A 6,000-nucleotide genomic window follows, 5' to 3' on the forward strand; every position below is an offset into this window, starting at 1 on the left:
AATTTTTTTTTTAAATTTTTTATTAGATATACAAAAAGGTATTTCTATTTGAATATAAATTTCGATTCACATCAAATCTGATTCAAAAGAGACAAACTTGAATATTTTTCAATATTTCAATTTAGTTTTTATTAGATCTTATAAAAATGTGATTAGATAACATAATAATAACAAGTAAAAAGTCGTTAAGTTCGGCCGGGCCGAACTTTTTATACCCTCCAGCATAAAATAGTTTTTTGGAGATGAAAGCCCTTGGTGTGTGTATATTAAAAACCCCCAAGGACAGATGCGCCGTGAGTTGAACTTCTGCGTTATGGCGTAATGAAGTTTTTGCAAGAGACCCTGTAAGCCATCACGAATTAGCATTATATCTTTGTTTGTTGTTTTTGTAGAGCACTTAAGCAACAGTGAACAAAGGTATAACGCTAATTCCTGATGGCCCACAGGGTCTCTAATAAAAATTTCATCACGCCATAACGCGGAAGTTCTACTCACGGCGGATCTGTTCATAATATACTCACCAAGGCCTTTCTTCCCCAAGAGGAATTTTCTGTGCCCCAGACTTTCACCTCAATTTTGTTGCACAGTGTTATCTAATCTAATCTAAAAAAATGTGTTCAGCTAGGTGAAAGGTACCACCTACGGGGCTATATCAAAGAGTCAACCTATCTTTAAATTTTTTGGCGGAAAAGTTTTATAGCTACAGGGAACTTCAAGAGTCAAATTGAGGGTAGTTTCATCAAAACAATGTAGACCCTCAAAAATGGACCCATGTTGACGAATTTTAGTGAAGAAATTTCGTGACCACTGAAAATTCCCGAAAATCGGGAGGTACAGTTATATGGGGGGATATAACAAAACATGGACCTATATTGACGATTATTTTTGAATAGACAAAATTGTAGCTAAAATTCTCAAAATACCGAAAAGCAGGAGATACCGTTATATGGGGGCTATACCAAAACATGGACCTATGTTGACGATGTTTCGTTGGAGATGTTTTATGACCACTGAGACCTTCAAATGTCAAATTACAGCTATTTCGGTTAAAAACTGTAGCCAAAATCCTCAAAATACCGATACTCGGGAGGTACCGTTATATGGGGGCTATACCAAAACATGGACCTATTTTGACGATGTTAGGTGGAGATGTTTCATGACCACTGAGAACCTCAAATGGCAAATTACAGCTAGTTCGGTTAAAAATTGCAGCCAAAATTCTCAAAATACCGAAAAGCAGGAGATACCGTTATATGGGGCTGTACCAAAACATGGACCTATGTTGACGATGTTTCGTTGGAGATGTTTTATGACCACTGAGACCTTCAAATGTCAAATTACAGCTATTTCGGTTAAAAACTGTAGCCAAAATCCTCAAAATACCGATAATCGGGAGGTACCGTTATATGGGGGCTATACCAAAACATGGACCTATTTTGACGATGTTAGCTGGAGATGTTTCATGACCACTGAGAACCTCAAATGGCAAATTACAGCTAGTTCGGTTAAAAATTGTAGCTAAAATTCTCAAAATACCGAAAATCGGGAGGTACCGATATATGGGGGCTATACCAAAACATGGACCTATGTTGACGATGTTTCGTGGAGATGTTTCATGGAGATGTTTCATGACCACTGAGAACCTCAAATATCAAATTACAGCTAGTTCGGTTAAAAATTGTAACTAAAATGCTCAAAATACCGAAAATCGGGAGGTACGGTTATAAGGGGGCCATACCAAAACATGGACCTATGTTGACGATGTTTGGTGGAGATGTTTCATGACCACGGAGAACCTCAAATGTCAAATTACAGATAGTTCGGTTAAAAATTGTAGCTAAAATTCTCAAAATACCGAAAATCGGGAGGTACCGATATATGGGGGCTATACCAAAACATGGACCTATGTTGACGATGTTTCGTGGAGATGTTTCATGACCACTGAGAACCTAAAATGTTAAATTGCAGATAGTTCGGTTAAAAATTGTAGCTAAAATTCTCAAAATACCGAAAATCGGGAGGTACCGTTATATGGGGACTATACCTAAACATTGACCTATGTCCATATCCTTTGGGCTATAAGTTTGTTGATCACTAGGAACCCTAGGTGCAAAATTATAGCTAATTCGGTCTACCTCAAATCCGGAGGTACCGTTATATGGGGGCTATACCAAAGAGTGGACCGATATAGCCCATCTTCGAACTTGACCTGCCTATAGAAAAAAGAGCCTTGGGTACAAAATTTCAGCACTCTATCTCAATTATTGCGGACGCTAGAGTGATTACAACAGACGGACAGACGGACGGACAGACGGACATGGCTAGATCGTCTTAGAATTTTATCCTGATCAAGAATATATATACTTTATAGGGTCGCAAATAATTACTTCGATGTGTTACAAACAGAATGACAAACTTAATATACCCTCCATACTATGGTGGAGGGTATAAAAACGAAGCAAAATATGGGATGCTATTTTGACATTTAAAACACTTGAACTATATGCTTGAATATTAAAAACATTTAATATTAGTATACTTAAAAGATCATAAAAGTAATAAATTGCACAGGCCCATCTATGTTTGATTGCTTGCTTGATTTTCATTAGCTTGACTTTGGATAATTTCGGAAAATCTGTGGTTGTTTATTAGCATCGGCTTACATACATTTATCCAGTCCAATTCAGAATCAAAATTTTTAGGGCTTGGGTGTGGAATCTTTTCTACAATACACCTTCCATTTTTGTAGTAATCCAAACTTCGAAGCATATTGAATGCATACCATCCCACAGCTATTATGATCTCCGGTTGTAACAATTGTACCTGTAATTCCAAGTAAGACCTACAAATGACTTCAATTTGCCTTGTTTCCATGGTCATTCGTTCTGCCAAAGATTGAAACGATACATTATGTCCATTGTTGTTTATAAATACCAAAGGGCACACGTTGTGCACGAAGCAATTTTGAAAGAAACGATCTATGAAATCTTGTTCATCATTGAAAATCGATTTAATCAAATTCCAAAAACGTTGACTACTTTGTTCTTCTCCTATTTCCATAGAATCCAAGCTGCTAACATCTAACTGCATTCGATCTCGTACCGTGGTAATGTCTCCAAAGGGAATCTAAAATGTATTTACATGTACAAGTAAAAATTTATTGAAAATTTGCTTTTTGCAATCTTACACCAGTTAGCAGTGATCCATAGCGTGAGGGATTCATTCCAACAAACAAAATCCTCTTGGGTCCATTTAAATACTTCTGCAAAAAGTTGCGGTAGATTTGTGCAGCATAGTCCAGGGGACGGTAGATGCCATAAAAAGTTTGAAGTTCTGGTGTTGGTTGTTTTAAAGCTTCGTTTAGCCAGTAGGACGATTCATAAAATTGCTCAGAGAATGATTTTTGGTTTTCGCGATTGACAGCCATTGTAAGACTAAACTATTTTACGTTGTGTTGTTGTTACTTATATAGGCAAAATATAAAGCAATTTAAATGATTCATACTCAAAGTGGTATTCCAATGAAATTTTCTCTGCCTTATTTGCGGTTAATTGTATTTCTAATTTGTATTTCTAGCACGTTGTGGTGTAACTATATATTGAAAACAAAGTCTTAGTTGTTATTTTTTTCATTCATATGGTCTGTGTGCTCGTGGCAATAACTTTTTTTATACTCTTTTTTATACCCTACACCAGACTGTGGTAAAGGGTATTAGTATTGCATTTGTATGCAACATTTATAAAGAAACCAGATATACCCATAGTTCCTTTTAGGCATGTACCTAGAATAACATCCTGAGTTGATTTATGCATGTCCGTCCGTCTATCCGTCTGGCCAAGTATTTTTGAAGTACAGGTCGTATTTATTACCCTATTTTCATAAGAATATTTTTCAACCATTCACAGACAAATAAACGTGGATTTTTTAAAGAATATTTTTCACAGACAAATAAACGTGGATTTTTTAAAGAATATTTTTCACAGACAAATAAACGTGGATTTTTTAAAGAATATTTTTCACAGACAAATAAACGTGGATTTTTTAAAGAATATTTTTCACAGACAAATAAACGTGGATTTTTTAAAGAATATTTTTCACAGACAAATAAACGTGGATTTTTTAAAGAATATTTTTCACAGACAAATAAACGTGGATTTTTTAAAGAATATTTTTCACAGACAAATAAACGTGGATTTTTTAAAGAATATTTTTCACAGACAAATAAACGTGGATTTTTTAAAGAATATTTTTCACAGACAAATAAACGTGGATTTTTTAAAGAATATTTTTCACAGTGGATTTTTTTCACGTGGATTTTTTAAAGAATATTTTTCACAGACAAATAAACGTGGATTTTTTAAAGAATATTTTTCACAGACAAATAAATGTGGATTTTTTAAAGAATATTTTTCACAGACAAATAAATGTGGATTTTTTAAAGAATACTTTTCAACCACCCCCTGACTAATAAACGTGGATTTTTTAAAGAATTCTTTTCAACCACCCCCTGACTAATAAACGTGGATTTTTTAAAGAATACTTTTCAACCACCCCCTTACTAATAAACGTGGATTTTTTAAAGAATACTTTTCAACCACCCCCTGACTAATAAACTTGGATTTTTTAAAGAATACTTTTCAACCACCCCCTGACTAATAAACTTGGATTTTTTAAAGAATACTTTTCAACCACCCTCTGACTAATAAACGTGGATTTTTTAAAGAATACTTTTCACATGCATGTATATGAGTGCAGATAACATGAGACTTTTCTCTGCGCGAATGGCAAACAATTTTTTATAAAGAACAATCAAACAATATTTTCGTAAAGGCCCACTATAAACATGTCGGAAAAACTAGGAAAATCCCGTATCCGGGAAAAGCTAATAATCAAAAATATGACTCAACCCCACATACAAAAGACAAAATGCTTTTAATACCATTTGCAGTCGATCTATACAATCGAATAATTGCAGCACTGCACACACGCTTTACAAATGCGGCTCGACGGCGGATGTCTGGCAGTCTAAATGATTTGTTAAAACAGCAACGTAACAGGTTTGCGTTATCACAAATGTAGCGCATGGCAATAGGCATGACGCTAGTTTTTGCTCGGCTGTCTATTAGAACATTTTAAATAATACTTCTCAATGCTTATCAGGCCCAATAAATGTGGATTTTTTAAAGAATATTTGTTAAGGCTTTATTGACCAATAAAAGTGGATTTTTTAAAGAATGTATTTCTAGGCTTTACAGGACAATAAACGTGGATTTTTTTAAATATTTTTCATGGCTTCACTGGCCAATAAACGTATATGTTTTTAAGAATATTTTTCAAGGCTTCACATCCCAATAAACCTAGATTTTTTTAAGAATATTTTTAACGACCCACTGACCAATAAACGTGGCTTTTTTAAGGAATATTTGTTAAGGCTTCACAGGGCAATTAACGTGGATTTTTTTAATATTTTTAGGGTTGCTCTGGCCAATATACGTGGATTTTTAAAGAATATCTTTCAAAACTTCACAGCTTGATAAACGAGGACTTTATAAATAACGAAGGCTTTACAGACCAAAAAACGTAAATTAAAAAAAAAAAAAATCAAGCCCAATAAGAGTGGACTTTTTAAAGAATATTTTATTTCAACCAAGCACAGACAAATATTCGTGGATTTTTTAAAGAATATTTTTCAACCATCTTTTGGTTCAGAAAGAATGATTTTTTTTTTTTGGATTTTTTTGAAGTTGCGTGCAGCGGGGTGTGTTGCAATGTAAATCTGGCAAATCCAATAAGTTATATTCCCATAAACACATCTATGTATATGAGTGCAGATAACATGATACATTATCTGCTCTGAGGGCAAACAATTTTTATAAAAAAAAAAAACAGTCAAACAATATTTTCATAAAGGTCCACTGTATATGCCAGAAAACCTAGGAAAATCCCTCTTCCTGGAAAAGCTAATAATAACAAATATTACTCAACCCCACATAGGTATGT

The 6,000-nt window shown here is 34.2% G+C and overlaps 1 protein-coding gene across 1 annotated transcript; it reads right to left on the reverse strand.

Annotated features, from left to right (window-relative positions):
• Positions 1-102: 102 nt before the first annotated feature.
• LOC141404569 (single-strand selective monofunctional uracil-DNA glycosylase-like) lies at positions 103-3,448 on the reverse strand. The gene is made up of 3 exons (XM_073988029.1): positions 3,188-3,448; positions 2,450-3,126; positions 103-181 (listed from the first exon to the last, which is right to left on the reverse strand). Exons 1-2 carry the CDS (start codon positions 3,425-3,427, stop codon positions 2,578-2,580), a joined length of 789 nt encoding a protein of 262 aa, XP_073844130.1. The 5' UTR covers positions 3,428-3,448; the 3' UTR covers positions 103-181; positions 2,450-2,577.
• Between the last annotated feature and the right edge of the window lie 2,552 nt (positions 3,449-6,000).

Source organism: Musca autumnalis, unplaced genomic scaffold (genome assembly GCF_047663935.1).
Source record: "Musca autumnalis isolate F117 unplaced genomic scaffold, ASM4766393v1 scaffold_45, whole genome shotgun sequence".
In the NCBI taxonomy this organism is placed as follows: Eukaryota; Metazoa; Arthropoda; class Insecta; order Diptera; family Muscidae; genus Musca; species Musca autumnalis.